Below are 18,827 nucleotides of genomic sequence, written 5' to 3' on the forward strand. Positions count from 1 at the left end.
GAATACACAAATGTATTCACATGTGTGTTGGGCCCATACAAATAAACATTTACATTCACAGACATGCCCACTAACACTCCACACAAATACACCCCTACATTCACATACCTATCCACTGACACTCCAACAAATATACCCCAACATTTACATACATACCCACTAACACTTCACACAAATATATCCTAGATTCACATACCCACTAACACTTCATGCAAATACACCCCTACATTCACATACTTATACCAACTAACACTCCACACAAATATACCACTGCATTCACACACAGGGTTATTCACTAAATTTGCAATTGTAAAAACTGAAATTCAAATGTCAAAATTTTTGCAATTAGATTTTAATCATAGGCGTGCGCAGCCTAGTGCATTAGGGTGTGCACCCTAAAACACAAACACATGCCGCGTGTATATGTAAGGGTGCTGTGTGTGAGGGTGCTGTTAGTGTGATGTGTGTGTGAGGGTGCTGGTAGTGTGCTATGTGGGTGAGGGTGCTGTTTGTGAGGGTGCTGTTTGTGAGGATGCCGTTTGTGAGGGTGCCTTTTGTGTGTGAGGGTGCTGGTAGTGTGCTGTTTGTGTGTGGGGGTGTTTGTTTGCGTGTGTTTGTTAGGGTCCTGTTAGTGTGCTGTGTGAGGGTGCTGTGTTTGTGAGGGTGCTCTTTGTGTGCTGTGTGTGAGGGTGCCGTTTGTGTGCTGTGTGTGTGAGGGTGCTGTGTGTGTATATGTGTATTTGTGAGGGTGCCATTAGTGTACTGTGTGTGTGTGTGTGTGTGTGAGGGTGCTGTATGTGTGCTGTAGGTGCTGTTTGTGTGCTGTGTGTGTAGGTGCTGTATGTGTGAGGGTGCTGTATGTGTGTGTGTGCTGTATGTTTGGAGGGATTGTGGGGGTGGGGGTGGAGGTGGGGGCAGATTAGTAAATATCCCCCCTCCCTTCTTACCTTACGTAGGCAGCGGGGATCCTTGTTGCCATGTGCCATCCCTGGTGGTCCAGTGGAGAGTGAACTCTAGCCTGCGGGGCTAGAGTTCACTCTCGCGAGATCTGAGCGTTGCCACGGCAACGCTCAGATCTCGCAAGAGGAACCCGGCAGAGCTGCTGGCTAGAGCTCCCCGGGTCCTCTCCTGCCTCCTTCCCTGCTGCTGTGGGCCGGTGAGGTAGATCTTTGATCTCCCCACCGGCCCATGGAGGCTTGGAGCAGAGCCGGTGCTCAGATAGCACCGGCTCTGCATGAGCCGACAGGGGAGATCCTGAGATCTCCCCTGCCAGTCTCAATCCATAGGTGTGCCGCGGGGATTAGGGTGTGCCCAGGCACACCCGGCACACCCCTTGCGCACGCCTATGATTTTAATTCAAGTTCTGTCAATAAATCCCACACACCACAGAGATACATCTCTGCACTCAAGGTGTGGGGTCTGAGAACTGATGTGCTGTGGAACACAAACATGTATAACTGCCACACTGCAATTAAATAATTTTAAAGTGCCCCTCCTGAGAGTGGGCTCTGTATCCACCCCTGGTCAGCTCTCAGTTCTAAGAAATACTGTGAGAATTGCCATTATTATATTATTGCTTATAGTAAAGATATTTACATTTAAAAATAATAGCATAACAATTATTTGAAACATAAGATGCATAATTAGCATATCAATGTAGGATAAAACATCAATTTAATGTGTACATTATGCATAATGTACATAATAATACATTTTATATAATGTGCATAATAAACATTATACATAATGTACATAATAATACATTTTTACATTTGTATTTATTCACCATTTGCAGAGATAATAGTGGGTGGAAAATTGTGTACCTAATGTACCATATATTATGCAAGGTCTGAAATTATAAAAACATGTTAAAATAGATGCAGAAATGTTGTCCTATACAGTAGGTGGTACCAAAAATACAAACAGTCAAATATCCTACTAATGGGTATTCGTCAATAACCTAATGCATCTCTGAGAAGGCAGCTTCTTAACAAATGCCACTAGAATGTAAAAATAATGTCTATTTTTTGCTAAATGCACTCATAAGTAACAATGATAATTATTGATAATAATTCTATGTAAAATAACACTACAGTGCAGTAGAGCAAGGTTGTCATTTCCAGTCTTAGATAAAAAAAAAACTATAGTTAAATCCTACCGGGTTATTTACTAAATTTTAGTGAGAATTCAGGTGAATTTTATATATAGGGTGAAAATAGCCGAACTGGAAAATTTCTCTTAGTCATCCGCGTTTTCAGTTCAGCTACTCTGGCCTTCAATTTTACATTTATAATGAAATCCCCTGAATTCTCTATTCAGTAAATAAGACTGCCAGTGAAAGGTATGTGGAACTCTATGGGCATTTTTAGCTGCATCAGTTTACATATATGAATGTTTTGAAAGGCAAATAGATCAAGGAATAGTGCAAAATACAATAACAAATTAAGTGAATAAATCCCTAAATAAATTGAGGTGCTACTATCACCTTTGTGGGCCACACTAACCACAAACAAGTGAATAATAAAACAAAACCAAATAGGTGAGAGCACACAAAATGAGGAAATACTACCCACTCTGTAGACTTTAACTTACCTTTGTTTTTATTCACTTTGTCATTGGAAGAATAAAAGTATTTTTACCTCGAAAAATTTTGCGTCTTGGAGGATTTAATACTCAAAAGAGAAAAGAAGTTCCCAGGAAAGGTCCAGCTTTACGTATTCAAGGCATCAAGTTTGAGCCAGCTAATAAGTGGCTCTGTCTATGTGAGTGTATTGGACACCTATCTTTAAATATTATATCAGGCTATACTACTCTATGTTTTGTCTATTTTGATTTTTTACAGATCATTTGACTACAGAGTGGGTAGTATTTCCTCATTTTGTGTGCTCTCACCTATTTGGTTTTGTTTTATAGATCAAGGAATAGGCCAGCAAATTCTAAATTAAATGGACACGAAAGTCACCAGAACAACTACAACTTATTGAACTTGTTCTGGTTAGTATAATCATTCTCTTCTGGCTTTTAGCTGTAAACACTGTCTTGTCAGAGAAAATGTAGTGTTTACATTAGAGCCTAGTGATAACTTAATTGGCTACTGCTCAGATGGTGATAAATGGAGCAGTGCTGCCATTCAGTGTCTCCACCCTCTGCATACAGATACTGAACTGTCCTCATGGAGATGCATTGATTCATTGCATCTCTGTAAGGTGATGCTGCTTGGCCAGGGCCGTGTTTGATCTGTGCTGGCTCTGCCCGTGATCTGCCTCCTTGACACTCTCAGCCAATCATATGGGGAAGCATTTTGATTGGCTTAGACCACCACATCTGATGATTACAGCAGACAGCAGGCAGGTCAGAGGCAGACAGGGTCAGAGGCAGCAGGTGCAGTCTTGAATACAAGTAAGATTTTACAATATTTTGTGAGACAGGAGGAGGCCAAGGGTGGGGGGGCTGTAGATGGTGGTTTTAGCACTATAGGGTCAGGAATACATGTTTGTGCTCCTGATCCTATAGTGTTCTTTTAATAAGTAGGTTACAGTTTCCGAGTGAAGCACCATACAGCCCCTTGCTCTGTTCATTTAGATGCAGTCAACATCTGAGCTTGTCTGACGGGTGCTTTCATCTTTTGCAATCATTACTGCTCACTGATTGGCTATACATGCTGGTTAGGTGACCACCATTCAATCTGAGTGGTGCAGCTGACCCAATGACTAAAGACGATTTAGCATTAACTTTTCAATCCAGGGAAAGTTACTGGCTACCATCAATAATTTCATTTACCTCTCTGTTTGTAATCTTTACAATTAATAACTTACTTCAAACAGTAGTAGCTGTCAAACTATTGTATTGCCAATGTTATAAGTCTAATGTATTTGTCCCTTTTGGCCTTATTTTGCAGTGTTTATATGTATATACTGTAACTGCAATAAAAAAAAATGATTGTAACACTATATATACACCTACACATTTGTTTAATAGTCATTTTGTTTAAGTATTTCATCTAGATATTTTTTTTCCACATTGAAGTTATCAGCATTGTACAAATGGCAGCAATCTCTCTAAGTTTTGAGGCAACGGAAACAGCATATGGTTCACAGAGAATAGTTTAGAATATGATTATCCACATATGCCATCTGCTCACACTGATAACACTGGCAATGCAAGCTAAATCAAAATGAAACCTGGCACACAGCTAGCACAATCATATCCAGATTTTTCAAAAAAATATTACAAGCATCAGGTAGAGGCGGTGAAGTCCTGTTTAGTTTTGGCTATATATTCTCATTGAGACATTTTGTTTCTACCGCCTGCTTTCAAAATATGGTTGCTAGTGATAAAAACTGTATAGCAGAAAAGGTCTTCCTTGTGGAGTGATTCTATGAATGGATTTTTGAGGGATGCTGTATATATCACTGAATAGAGTAACAGCTCTGAATATCTTATACAGTGAGGGGGGAAAGTATTTGATCCCCTGCTGATTTTGACTGTTTGTCCACTGACAAAGAAATGATCAGTCTATAATTTTAATGGTAGGTGTATTTTAATCATGAGAGACAGAATAACAACAACAAATATTCCAGAAAAATGCATGTCAAGAAAGTTATAAATTGATTTGCATGTCAGTGAGTGAAATAAGTATTTCATCCACTATCAGTCAGCAAGAGTTCTGGCTCCCAGGTGTCTTTTATACAGGTAACAAGCTAAGATTATGAGCACTCTCTTAAAGGGAGTGCTCCTAATCTCAGCGTGTTACCTGTATAAAAGACACCTGTCCACAGAAGCAATCAATCAATCAGATTCCAAACTCTGCTAGATGGCCAAGACCAAAGAGCTGTCCAAGGATGTCAGGGACGAGATTGTAGACCAACACATGGCTGGAATGGGCTACAAGACCATCGCAAAGCAGCTTGGTGAGAAGATGACAACAGTTGGTGTGATTATTCGCAAATGGAAGAGACACAAAATTACTGTCAATTTCCCTTGGTCTTGTGCTCCATACAAGATCTAATCTCGTGGAGTTTCAATGATCGTGAGAACGGTGAGGAATCAGCCCAGAAGGAGGAGGATCTTGTTAATGATCTCAAGGCAGCCGGGACCATATTCACCAAGAAAACAATTGGTAACACACTACGCCGTGAAGGACTGATATCCTGCAGCGCCCGCAAGTACCCCCTGCCCAAGAAAGCACATGTACAGGCCCGTCTGAAGTTTGCCAATGAACATCTGAATGATTCAGAGGAGAACTGGGTGAAAGTGTTGTGGTCAGATAAGACCAAAATCAAGCTCTTTGACATAAACTCAACTCGCCGTGTTTGGAAGAGGAGAAATGCTGCCTATGACCCCAAAAACACCATCCCCACAATCAAACATGGAGGTGGAAACATTATGCTTTGAGGGTGTTTTTCTGCTAAGGGGACAGGACAACTGCACCGCATCAAAGGGACAGCCAACTGAAAATGAGTCATGGATGGGTATTCCAACATGACAATGACCCAAAACACGCAGCCAAGGCAACAAAGGAGTGGCTCAAGAAGAAGCATATTAACCCCTTAAGGACACATGACATGTGTGACATGTCATGATTCCCTTTTATTCCAGAAGTTTGGTCCTTAAGGGGTTAAGGTCCTGTAGTGGTCTAGCCAGTCTCCAGACCTTAATCCCATAGAAAATCTGTAGAGGGAGCTGAAGGTTCGAGTTGCCAAACGTCAACCTCGAAACTTTAAGGACTTCTGGCGGATCTGCAAAGAGGAGTAGGACAAAATCCCTCCTGAGATGTGTGAAAACCTGGTGGCCAACTACAAGAAACGTCTGATCTCTGTGATTGCCAACAAGGCTTTGGCCACCAAGTACTAAGTCAAAGGGGTCAAATACTTTTTTCACTCATTGACATGCAAATCAATTTAAAACTTTTTTGACATGCGTTTTTCTGGTATTTTTTTGTTGTTGTTATTCTGTCTCTCACTGTTAATACATTAAAATTATAGACTGATCATTTTTTTTGTCAGTTGGCAAACATTCAAAATCAGCAGGGATTCAAATACTTTTTTTCTCACTGTAAATGAGGAAACATTAGTTGGAGATTCAGAGTCCTATGCTCAGCTCTGAGTATTTAATAAATTAGGAAAAAATAGTTTTGATTCAGTGGCTGCCAATGTTGACACATCCAAAATGACATCACATCTCTCTTTAACCCCTTGAGGACGCTAGACGGTTCAGGACCGTCATCGGCATTTTTCCCTTGCCGACCGACGACGGTCCTGAACCGTCCTAAATTTAAAATGTACTTACCCGATCGCCGTCGTTCCCCCGGCGGCGATCGGCGGTGCTCCCGTTGTGGGAGACTGCCTGCAGCCCAGACAGTCTCCCCATGGCGAATTAGGACCCCTGTGGCCATGTGATCGCCCAACAGGGCGACCACATGGTCACAATAGGTGTCCATGTGTCTGGCTGCAGGGGGACTGTCTGTGCTGACAGGCAGTCTCCCTGCATGTGTAAAATCAGAAAAAAAATTAAAGTTAAAGTTAATAAAAAAAAAATATTATTATATATGTGTATATATATATATGATATATAGACATATATTATACCTATATAATATACGTCTATATATCATATATATAATGTCATGCTAAGTGTATTTTTATATTAATATGTACATATATTAATATAAAATACACTTATAATTAAATTACACACGTATATATATAATATATATAATAACTATATATATTGTATATATATATTATTATAAAATACAAATAATAAGTAATTTAAATTAAATTAAAAAAATTAAAAATAATAATAATTTTTTTTTAAAATTATATATCTATACGAAATGTTATTCTAACTGTATTTTGATATTAATATATATATATATTTATATCAAAATACACTTAGAATGAAATTGTATATATATCTATGTATATATAAATAAATAAAAAAGAATACGAACTATTCATATGTCCATATACAAAATTACATAAATAATTATATAAATATACACGTAGATTTCAAATATATAAATATGCATATATATTTAAATTCTACGTGCGTATTTATGTAATATTTTTACATAATTAAGTTATTTTATTGATTGCAATTTAAGGGACCTGCCTGCCAACCCAGGCCGAAAGTCCAGAGAATTTAATTTGCTAGCACTGTATTTTACCCTGTAACGTTCTACGACACCCTAAAATCTGTACAAGGGGGGTGTACTGTTTTACTCGGGAGAATTTGCTGAAAACAAATATTAGTGATTCAAAACAGTAAAACATATCACAGCGATGATATTGTCAGTGAAAGTGACTTTTTTTGCATTTTTCACACACAAACAGCACGTTTACTGATGATATAATTGTTGTGATACATTTTCCAGTTTTGAAACACTAATATTTGTGTTCAGCAAAGTCTCCTGAGTATAACAGTACCCCCCATGTACAGGTTTTATAGCGTTTTTGAGAGTTACAGGGTCAAATATATGGGGCAAATATTTTTACATTGAAAATGGCCAGGATGGTTACGTTGCCTTTGAGAGCGTATGGTAGCCCAGGAATGAGAATTACCCCCATGATGGCATACCATTTGCGAAAGAAGACAACCCAAGGTATTGCAAATGGGGTATGTCCAGTCTTTTTTAGTAGCCACTTAGTCACAAACACTGGCCAAAATTAGCGTTCAATTTAGTTTTTTACTTTTTTCACACACAAACAAATATGAACGCTAACTTTGGCCAGTGTTTGCGACTAAGTGGCTACTAAAAAAGTCTGGACATACCCCATATTGAATACCCTGGGTTGTCTACTTTAAAAAAAATATGTACATGTGGGGTGTTATTCAGCGATTTATGACAGATAATAGTGTTACAATGTCACTATTGATACATTTTAAAAATGTATGTTTTGAAACCGCAATATCCTACTTGTACTTATAGCCCTATAACATGCAAAAAAATAGCAAAAAGCATGTAAACACTGGGTATTTTTAAACTCAGGACAAAATTTTGAATCTATTTAGCAGTTTTTTCATTCGCTTTTGTAGATGAGTAAAAGATTTTTCACATAAAAGTCAAAAAACATTGAAATTTTTTTCAATTTTTCATCATATTTTTTCATTTTTTAAAAATTAAATTACATGAGATTATATAAATAATGGTATGTAAAGAAAGCCCCTTTTGTCCTGAAAAAAACAATATATAATTTGTATGGGAACAGTAAATGAGAGAGCGGAAAATTACAGCTAAACACAAACACCACAAAAGTGTAAAAAGATGCCTGGTCGCAAATGTACAACATCGCAAAAACAGTCCAGTCCTTAAGGGGTTAAAATGTGAGATCCTTAAATACAATTTTTAAAAAGACTTATTCAACATCACAAATATACTCACTAGTTCATACTTTCCAAGTGTCACTATTTAGAAGGGACCATCCCTATTTTAAACCTGTATAGATCTGTCCCTCTTTTCCATCCCAATAATGTGTCTACAATGAAATGCACCATGAAAATTTACAGATTATGAACTATGTGGGGGATTTATAAAATTGGCACTAATGAAAAATGGGGCCTAGTTTTAGAAATACTTTTTGGATTTTTGCTCCTTTTATCTTTCCTGATGAATTTACCAGGAAGAACATGATGGATTTTTACCTGTCATTTAAAACTGCCACTTGGACATTGTTTAAAAAATGTTTTGGAAACAATGTTGTGCCTTTTTTTTTTTTTATATATATATATATTTGGGAGCGACATGTTAGTGAACCAAAAAAAAGAAGGTAACAAAAATTAAACAAAAAGTAACAGAAGAGGAACAAAGTAAAAACAAGTATGGTGCAAAATAGGGAATAATCTGTTGCAAATGGGAAATTATAAAAAAAAAAAAATGCACATAAAAAACAAGCATGGCACTTTTTATACAAAACCTCCACTATATAGTTCCACTAATTCCTGAAGCCCTTTAGATTATCAGATCTTCTGTCTATCACTAACCACTAAGTGCATTGCAATGTTAACCATAAGCCAGTAGCTGCCAGCACCCTGGTCATTGCAAATGCAGGTTGCTTCTGTCTAATGCTGGACTAAGTTTAAATGTAGCAATCAATTATCACAGTGGGCTTCAAAATGACTAACACAGACCCTCCTTGACAGAAGTGAGTAATAACAGCTAAGCCGTATTGAACCAAAGCATTTACAGTGAGTACTGACTATTTCAAATCAGGTTTCTCAACTCATTGTTTTCGTGTCATTTACGTAGTTTTATCCAAATACGTCAGAGTTTGAAAAGACACAATAAACATAATATTAGATATAATATTAGGAGTGACGTCATTGTAACTATACCGCACATTGAGTTAATGCTATATTGAGAACGTAATTTGATCGGCATAATAAACTGAACCTATGCATTTAGAGAATTATTTGGAAACGTGGAAACAGAAAAGTGAATTTGATTGTCAACATACTGTTCATAAAAGGCGATACTGGATAAAGCAATTGTGCTTGGCCCAGAACAATGTGTACTAAACAAACAGATCTCTGAATCTAACCTTATCTATCCTATTTTGGTTCTTTATAACACCAAGCTGGATGGATTTGTACAAGAAAGACCTGAATAATAATCTTTTTGAAGAATAAATATTCAAACCTGTACTGTATAACTGCTGCAGATAATGGTTGTGAATAATACAAATGCACACCTTCCAACACTGGATGGGGAACGGGGGGGGGGGGGGGGGCAAGGTGAGAGGAGCTAAGGGCCATGCTAAGGGTCATGCGAGACCAGTGACACAGTAATGCCCTAAAGTTGGAGGCCCCAATACCCAAATATGTGTCATGTTCCTCCAAATAAAAGAAAATGCCAATTTGACAGACTGCGTGCCACATCATTGCACTGTCCCACTGAGGGCAGCACATGCACAGAGTATGGTTCAGTTAAATCAGTTTGCACAGCGCAAGTGTGCCTAGTGAATTTAGTAAATCTGATTTATCCTTATTTGTGTTTTGCTAAATTCACCAAATATAAATACGTCCCTTATATTTATCTTTGATTTTTTTTTTTTTTAAGTTGAATATACAGGGCCTAATCTGGGACTTGACCATTTTAGGTTTGAACTTTGGGCTTTGAAACTAGGCTTGCATCTCCTTTTTGAGCAGGCCACTCTTTTAAATTGCTTTAGTAAGGAACAAAGGGATAAACTTTGTTATGAAGAAAGGGTTAGAAAGAGTATGTCCCAGATTTACCCCTAAACCTTTCTGAACCTCACAGCTGATGTCAGTAAAAGAGAGATTTGTGTGTAAGTACAAGGGGTTATTTGTAATGGAGGGAGACATTTGAAGGTTGTGGGACAGTAACTGTAGGTACTCTCAGGCTTCTACCATCAATGTGACTGACAGACAGAACTGAGTTCCTTTCATTGCTGTATAACACAGTAATGAGAGATTTATTTTTTTATTAGTTGTTTCATGAACGTTAACGAGAACAAGGACTACATTCAACATCAGACATGGAAGATATGGCCACATCATTTCTCAATTATGAAAGGGCTGATTTTTGTAAAGGGACAAGGGGGATATTGGTGACCTCTGTGAGTGATAGACATGAGAAGCATACACCACCGTATTGTAACGGAGCTCCGTGTACTCCGACCGAGTACCCTCCGTTGATGGATGCTCCTAGCGCTCTCAGAGGACTCCAAGCACTGCAGACGACACCACAACCACCGCACGCTCCACAACCGCCGTAGCTTAACTGGAGCCGCGCCGTCTTCCTTCCACCCTGGATCGGCTTCTGTCCTCCAGGACCGTGTGGGGAAGACCTCTCCTCCAGGAGAGCGTATCCGGAACAAGCTCTTACAAGAGCTAAGTGATTAAGAGCTCAGGGGAATATGCAGCGCATAGCAATCCCCAGTGTGATATAGCAGTTCCCTCCAATAACGAGACAAGGCTACGTATTGAGGGTCAGAAGAGGTCTCAGATGCTGGAACACCCAGCCTGGCTTTTATTGAGGTTACATGCAAATAGGACACTCCCAGGGGGAGGCATAAAATCACCAATCACACATCTGGTGCAACCCACACATTCCCTCCCCTCAGATAAACAGTTAAACCAATTATTACATACAATAAAAATAGTTTTTACACACACACTGTAACTTTAAAACCATACATTCAATTTCAAAAGTTGCATATTCAGACTCAGCATACATCAAACATAAACACTTCCAAAAATCAGCCAAATCCCTCCAGTGGATCAAAAGTTAGCTGGAAGTCCTTTATGACCGACCGCAAGCACAATTTCCTGCCCAAAACAGTTCCATAGATTTGGGCTGTGCGGCCGGTCAATTTCATGCCGAAAAACGACTAAGTCCCATTTCGAACGGGACTTAGTCTCTGGAGCTGCAAGTTCAGTATGGGAGAAGGTAAGGGTCAGCGGTGTTCGGCAAAATGTGTAGCCGATTTTGGTTCCACAGAATCTTTAGCATACACCGCTGACCGCATTCGAATGACTAAAATGGCCGCCGCCACGTGTTCGGCTACAGAATGGTGGCCACCCAGCGCTCGGCAATTAACCTGCAGTAACCTCACAGCCTGGGAGGTAAATTGCCTGCATACTTTAACTTCTGGGTGGTCCGCCTGTGTGGTACTTGGTTCAGTAAGCCCTATTTACTGAACCAAGTGGGAGAGAGCCAGGGGCAAGTTATTTTACAGGTCTGGGGACATAGTCTTAAAGGGGCATTGTTCAGCAAAGTCACAATATGTCCCCAGACGGTTCTTAAAGGGCCATACACACCCAATAAAAGTTAATACATTTTCAGGGGCACAATCTTCCAGGGGCCATAGTCATGAGGCAGGAGGCTGGCAAACATGCTTCTCCACAATCCAGGGAAGCAGGGCAATTTCTCATTTAAAGGGCCAGTTACAAATAGCAATTTGTAACACGTATGAAGGAAGGTTTTTTTTTTTTTAATCAATTGCTTTTTTGGGGGGAGATGTAGGAGTGGTAGGTTGCAATAGTTAACTCCAAACTTGTTTTCTCATTCTATGAATTAAGAGGTACTAGTGGCATTGAAAACCAACAAAATGATACAGTGTCCAAGGTTTTAGTTTGTTTTTTTTTTATATGGGAAAAGGGGGCTTTTAGAGGAGGGAGGACAATAGAAGGAGAGGGATCTTTACTACACTGTAAGTCTACTAATAACTAATGCTGTGTGTACCTGTCAGCATCTCTCAACATATTACCACTCTGAGAGGGTTTGCATGTTGTAAAATGATGGTAAATGGCTGATACTGGCAACTTCAGACCTAGAGCTGTCTGTGTCAGCGCTTACTCACAGATTGCAACATGGCAGTCTGCCAAAAATCACATGCAGGGGATTGTCATTTTGTCCTCTAGGGGCAGTTTCTGTTATTGTCCTGGCATGTCATTTGGTACAAATTGGTCAGAAAAAATAAGTAGTCTGTTGATGAGAATGGTGTGTTGAAATGTTAAAGGAAGTTGGCTGTTTATGTAAGTCAAGGAATTGTTGATAGAAATCTATTATGGATCGTCCTTAGAGCCACTATTTTACCACTCAGCGATTACATGAATCCATAGAGGTGTTGCTTGTGTTCAATGGTGCTTTAAAAAAAGAAGCCCTCAAGTATTCACTCACACAACTCTATAACCTCTAATAGGGAGTTGTATGAGTGACAGAGACCAATGGTACCTTCACACTTCATCATTGTGTCAGGCGGGAGAGATTCAGTAAGCCTCCAATTCCACTCCACCAGATACTTTCTTTTTTATTAATAAAGCACTGTTTTCATATATTTCTGTTTTTCCTTTTTGCTGTGAAATCACACAGAGATAAAAAAAAAAAAATAAAAAAAAAGCTACAGCACGTCCACAATTCTTCAAGGATTTCAGGAAACAGATGTATCCGTGCTTCTTCTCATCACCGGTGGAATGAGTGAATGGAAATGTGTGCAATTAATAGAAAATATTTTTACATAAGGGTAATTTATTAATTCCTTAGGTGGTTTGTCAGCAGACAGGTCTAGGGGAGCAAGAAGACATTTTTCATTTTGGGTATAATTATTGAGATGTGAAATTATTGAGAGTGAAAACTCCAATAGTATATAAAAGAATATCATACTATAAGGGTTTTCCATGATGTATATTTACTAAACTCCCCGTTTGAATGAATAAATCTATGAACAAATTGAGCAAAATAACTGCCGAAAAAAAATATTTACAATATTTCAGGTCAATGTAAGTGAATAAAGCCCAATGTTTAACCTTTTAAACTTTTAAACTTTTACGTCTTCATTTTTGTTTTTCTCTTGGTACAGTTGTTTCCACTGAGAGTTTTCCCTGTAAATAGTCTAAAAATACTAAGGATTGAGAAACTCATTGCCTGTTCTAAAATATCGTTATTCTTGTTGGTCATCTATTTGAAAAATGGCGTAGAGAAAACAACAACAAATTGTTTTTTATTATTATTGGTATTTATAAGGCGCCAACTTATTCCACAGCGCTTTACAATATTATGAAATGGGGGAAATTTACTGTGACGAAATCCACTTTGCCACTGGGTTTTGGAGAGGACTACTTGCTAGCCTTTTACCTTTTGATTATGGCCCCTGGGATGTATTGCTTTTAAAATATACTATTCGTGCCTATTGGGACTTGGCACAAGGCCCCTTTAACCCCTTAAGGACACATGACATGTGTGACATGTCATGATTCCCTTTTATTACAGAAGTTTGGTCCTTAATGGGTTAAACTTTTGAAGTGGTCGAAGTGGAACTTCGAACCACCAAACAGCCGGACCACACACAAGTAGAGTGTGCAGCCTATTTACCTCCCAAGCTGCTAGTTAACCGCAACCAAATTGATGAACGGCTGGGTGGTCGCCGTTCATATAGTCGAACACGTGGCAACTGCCATCTTGTTTAGTCGAACGTGTTCAGCGGTGTTTTGTCGTCGAGTTCATGGAACTCAAATCGGACATGTGACGGCACGAACACTGCTGAAACTTTACCTTCTCTGGGACTTCGACTCTTCGACGGGAGTCAAACGGCGTTCGACAATTCGAACGGCACTTCAGCATTGACTTTGTGCACAAACGGTCCCCGTTTGTGCATTGAAAGTGAACTTAGTCATTGGAAATAGACTAGCCACACAGCCAAATTCTCTGGAACTGTTTTGGCCATGAAATCATGCGTGCGGTCGGACAAAAGAGACTTCCATGGAACCCCTGCTCTGATCTGGATGATTTGTGGATGTGTTGTTCACCCAGATCAGGGCTATTCAGGGATGTAAGATGTAGATTGGGATATGTGGTGTTTTGGGGTGTTTTCCAGGCTTTGTAAAAATGTATGTTTTTCTGCTTAGAGTTAATTAAGTAAGCCCATTGTCTTTGTTAATTGTATCACAGGCAGAGGGGAGGGATTGTGTACACTGTATGGGAGTGTCTGAATGTAAACCTCTGTTTTTATTGGTTGGTATGTTTTGTATTCGGTGCCCAACTAGGTCCACCTGGGCTTCACCTTTGCTGTAAAAACTGTTCAATAAACCTTCAGACTTTCTTACCCTCAACTCGCAGCCTTGTCTCGTGTTGTAGGGAACTGCTATAATCACATTGGGGATTAATACTCTGTATACCCCCCTGGGTTCTAATCACTAGCTCTTTTAAGAGCTGTTCCTGCTTCGCTCCCTGAAGGAAGAGAGGTTCACCCACTGGAGCCTGGAGCCTTGTCGTAGATCCAGGGTGGGTACGAGACGGCGAGACCCCAACCAAGCTGCGGCGTTTCGTGGGGTCTGCAGTGCTGATGGTCCTTGCTAAGCACTAGGAGCATCGATTGACGGAGGGTCCGTCACATTTACCAATAAATAAGACAATTACAAAATAATGTAGGAACAATATGTAGATGATGACCCTGCTCAAGGAGCTTACAGTCTAAAGGAATATACCCTTTGTTGCAAGTTCATGAGTTTGCACTACTGTATAATTTCATTGTATATATTGAGCCATTTTGGAAAAGCCAGAGTATCTGAACATAACTGGCAAGTGCATGCACTAATTCAGGGCAACAGTCAGTGGTGGCTGTTGAAGTTTTAAGATATGGGGTTCGGATTCCCCCCCACCCCCTCGCCCACCTTGACTTGCTGTTGCTGAGCTCTATTCACTTAAGCCCATGAGATGCCATGCCAAAACTAGCTCCATTGCCACTCTTCAGATATAATCATGACAGATACATGTTGTTTTCTAATACACAGTAATCAGTAGTCTTACAATGACAATATATATTTTTTATTTTATTTAGTGTCGTTCTGGATGGAAGGACAGTTGGACACTACCCCTTGCATTGTATTATTAGGGAGTCAAGAATACTTTCAGTAAAAAGAGCGATGAACAGATTTCCACATTTATTTCTTTTTTGGCCACTGATTTTTGGAGAGAATGAACTGTTTGTTTATATAATAAACAACTATATTTTAATGGGTTTTTTTGTGTATTAGATGAGCCAAACCAAAGTGTCTCACTGGAACAATTGCAATGTTCTGTTCAGAATTGTATTTATTTTGTGTTAAAATAAACATTGGTTATTTGCATTGACAGTGTTGCTCTATACATATTTCTATGTTGTATGATGTATTATGTGTAATATAGTTCATAATTCACATTTTAAATTTGGTATTGTTTTTTTTTTTTAGATCGGGTAGCAGTGACCCATACTGCATTGTGAAGATCAATGATGAAACAATTATCAGGTATCTGATTTCTCTCAAATTTATAGTACATTGTTAGTTGTTCCTATTCACAATATTCCTAAATTTCCAGTACACTCTCACTCATTTTCTACCCACGATGAGACCAGTTTGAAACATACATTTCCTATGGGTTTTTTCTTTTTACTATTCCGAATGTCTTCAGTAACATTAATGGCTGCAATCCAAGGATCCAAGACCTAATATACTTATTTATAATTTAAGTAATTTAACTTATGTAGATCCCCTGCTTCTAGTCACTGTACATTAATAAAACAGGAAACATTCCATATAGAGAATGACAAGAAAAGGACATATAGATGTGGTAACACCATCACAAGTTGTTTTGCTCTGTATATATGAGTGCTTTTTGAAAATGTTACCACTATAGTTAACTGTAATGTTTCATCCTCTATTAAATAAATGCTATTCGATAGAGTAACGCTGATTCATCTTCATACTTAGCAGTAAAGCGATGACGCATTCCGCAATGATGGTTAAAAATAACAGAAACTGTGTGATCTGATGTTAACAGACCAACACAATAGTCCAATACAACCCCCCCCCCCCCATACATGTGTCCTACTCACACAGCCATGCTCTTACACTGACACACAATTCCACCCCATATACATTCACGCACATGTAGTTGCGTGACAATTTATAAGCAATATATCAAATGAATACAAATAGGTTACAATTGCACATTGCTAATAAAAAGACATACATACTCGGTTAGTTGGTTAGGACATACCTTTCATACACACTGTATTAATGTGATTAAAGCTTTCACAGTGCTTTAGAGAACAAGGTGTAATTTATAATAATGAACTGGAAAATATGAATTGAAGTGTTCTGGAGATGTAATAAATGGGTGCATCTAGAAGAGTTCCAAAAGACCAACTAGAGTATTGGGCAACTGCCTATCTATATTACTCTTGCTACGTTGGAACACGAATACATTGAAACATAGTTTTTAAAGAATATATTCTTCAAATTATGTAGAATAAGATACATATAAGAAAGAAGTGTGTTATGGTAAAATAGATATCATTATTGTCCCATTACACATTGTTCTTCCTCTGTTTATATGTACTGGCCAACCTAAAACAGCCATAAATGTCCTTTTTTTTTTTACTGTTTTTATAGGACTGCAACTGTCTGGAAAACATTGTCACCTTTTTGGGGTGAAGAATATAAAGTGCATTTACCACCAAACTTCCACTCTGTGTCTTTCTATGTCATGGATGAAGATGCACTAAGGTATTCTGCAATTCTATATTTTCCTGCCGTGTGATGTGTATGTTTTGACAAAGGAGTTAGTAGCAGTATGAGACCACACAACTTTGGAATGATTGAATATAAATATTCAGCTTTTGTCGCACACAATACTATTTTTGGTAATTTCCTTTTCAAACAGTTGGATAGAATGAAACATACTGGATGATTACATTTTACAATATACGATTAAAATAAAACACAGAAATATTACAAAAAAAACCAATATGCAGATATATTCTGGTCCTGATGTGATGATAGGTATGGCTGGAGGAGTTGTTGCTGTGTACCTTGCAAAATAATCAGTAAATATCTGACTTTAGTCAGGCAAGTGTGAAGTTCCTGTTCGCTATCCTGCAATGCTGCGATGAGTTGGTTTTCAAGTTAAGTTAAGCATTTTATCGGATGGCTTGTAGTAGGTACATTATGTCCAAGTCAGAGATCAGCTTATCTGATAAAGTAACATATCTAAAGGGACATGCATCTCTTTGAGACGACTGTCTCATTCAAAAGTTTTTTTAGGCAGGCAGGCTGGATGCTGTGGCTGGCCGACTGGCTGACGCTGGCAGACCCCTTTTCTTTCCTAGCATGTGTTTGTTTCTCCCCGATCCCTTTGTGTGTCTCTTTTTTCCCTTCCCCTCTATGTGTCTCTTCCCTCCAGACATTTTCTGTGTTTCTGTGTCTCCCAAGCCCTTCTATGTGCCCTTCTTTAGCCACCCCGCACCTTCTGTGCCCTCTTTAGCCTCCTCCCCTCCTGTGATTCTATTTAGCCCCCTCCCTCCTGTGCTTTTATTTAGTCTCCCTCACCTTCTGTGAACTCTTTAGCTACTCTCCCCTACAGTATTTATCCCCCCTCCCTTCCACTCTTTAGCCCCATCCCCTTTAATTTTTAGACCCATCCCCTCCACTCTTTAGGCCCCCTCAATTCTTTAGCCCCCTCCCATCCACTCTTTAGCCCTCTGCCCTGTTTCTGCTCTGTCCACGTCGGAAGAGCCTCTGCTTCCTGTACCCAGTCTGACAGGAAGCAGTTCTGTGTTCTCTGTGAGCACTTCCTGTCAGACCAGATAGGGTAACAGAGGTTCTTTTACCACGGTTCCCTGGTCAGTCACGCTACACTTTGTGACCGGCAGGAGAGGAGTGCACTCTCCAGGAGATCGCATCTCCCAGGCATTATTATTAAGGTTCCCTACCTGGTTAGTGTAGCCCTTTAATATTATTAGAAACGTCTTCCAATTTGTTTTTGTTTGTTTTTTCACTAGTATATATTATGTGTCCATAAAGTGAGCAGCTTGCTTACCTCTGGATGCTTATACAAAATATCAAACTGCTATTTCACCATGGTTGGACTTTTGTAACCTCATCACTTAAATAGACAGTATACCAAAACAGACCACCCCTGATTGTATCTGTCACAGCCAGCATGGAAAAAATTGCTTCACTTTTAAAAGCTTTTATCTCCTGCTCTGTACATTGAACTTTAAATACATAGTTTTTGTATTGTCTATATCTATAAGCAAGCTTAAAACAAAGCAGGAGATAGTGAATTATAAATTAAACAGGATTTGCAATAAAGGAAGTGTAAACAGGAGGTGTTTAGGATGGCTATGTAAGTCACATGCAGGGAGGTGTGGCTAGGGCTGCATAAGCAAAATGAATGAACTCCTGTATGGCAGAGAATTGAGCAGTGAGATCGCAGGGGCATGATCAATACACCAAAACTACTTTAATATTTTGACCATTGCCATATATATTTTTTTCTTCTATATGTGTTTAACATGCTTTATTGACAGATGTAAAAATCTTTT

At 38.9% G+C, this 18,827-nt stretch overlaps 1 protein-coding gene across 1 annotated transcript in view; it reads left to right on the forward strand.

Annotated features, from left to right (window-relative positions):
* The window catches only part of LOC134612449 (ras GTPase-activating protein 4-like), a 228,250-nt gene that overhangs the window by 68,644 nt on the left and 140,779 nt on the right, over positions 1-18,827 (forward strand). Inside the window, exons 3-4 of the mRNA XM_063456808.1 lie at positions 15,691-15,747; positions 16,894-17,007. Coding sequence (XP_063312878.1) covers positions 15,691-15,747; positions 16,894-17,007 — 171 coding nt within the window. The remainder of the gene's footprint in view (positions 1-15,690; positions 15,748-16,893; positions 17,008-18,827) is intronic.

This window comes from Pelobates fuscus, chromosome 1 (assembly GCF_036172605.1).
Source record: "Pelobates fuscus isolate aPelFus1 chromosome 1, aPelFus1.pri, whole genome shotgun sequence".
Lineage (NCBI taxonomy): Eukaryota > Metazoa > Chordata > Amphibia > Anura > Pelobatidae > Pelobates > Pelobates fuscus.